The sequence below is a fragment of the Aphanomyces invadans genome (assembly GCF_000520115.1).
Source record: "Aphanomyces invadans strain NJM9701 unplaced genomic scaffold supercont1.77, whole genome shotgun sequence".
NCBI classification, from domain to species: Eukaryota; Oomycota; class Saprolegniomycetes; order Saprolegniales; family Verrucalvaceae; genus Aphanomyces; species Aphanomyces invadans.
The window spans coordinates 18,994-19,723 of NW_008580222.1; the positions used below are offsets into that span (position 1 = coordinate 18,994).

General features: G+C 51.1%; 1 protein-coding gene across 1 annotated transcript in view; it reads left to right on the top strand.

The window, feature by feature from the left end:
- The window catches only part of H310_14624 (hypothetical protein), a gene marked incomplete at both ends in the record, with an annotated part of 2,433 nt that extends 2,158 nt beyond the window's left edge, over positions 1-275 (top strand). The window contains one exon of the mRNA XM_008882520.1: positions 118-275. Within this exon, the coding sequence (XP_008880742.1) occupies positions 118-275 (158 nt within the window). The remainder of the gene's footprint in view (positions 1-117) is intronic.
- Positions 276-730: the final 455 nt, after the last annotated feature.

Consider the following 730-nt stretch of genomic DNA (forward strand, 5'->3'; position numbering starts at 1 on the left):
GCGACATTCACTGTCCCCGTCGAACCTTCAACAGATCCCTTTTGCGCTCGATCCTGGCGAAGACAACGAGCCGTCTCACTATTACCCAACGCCGTGCCATGGAAGCACCACTCACAGCCAATGACTTCTACTTTCCGCTCATCAAGACGGCCAAAAACAAAGCTCCAGGACCGGACGGACTACCCGTGGAATACTACCTTACCTTACAGACCCTCACAACTGGGCACGTGTTCTTGAAGTTTGCTACACCAACCAGCTTGACAAAGAACGCATGACCAAGTTTCAACGTCGGGCACAACTATTCCTGCTTTACAAAGACGGTCCAAGATTAGAGCCTGGCAACCACCGCCCACTCACTCTACTCAACGCCGATACTAAACTTGGCCCCAAGATTCTCTCATACCGTCTTGGCAAGGCTACCATCCTGCATCCCGACCAGCATGGCTTTGTCCCTGGGCGTTCAATTCATCAAGCCTTGTTCGAATTCACCACTTTACAACACTATTGCCAACTAAACAAGACTACACAAGCCGGCGCAGTGCTCCTCGACTTTGCTAAAGCCTTTGACAGCGTCCTTTGGACGGTACTGGATATCGTGTTGACCCACTTCAACTTTGGTCACACCTTCCGCACATGGATCAAGACGTTTTACTCCAATACGCTTATCTACATATTTCTCAACGGTAAACCCTTGACCCCGTTTGAACTCGGCGCCGGTGTCCGCCAAGGC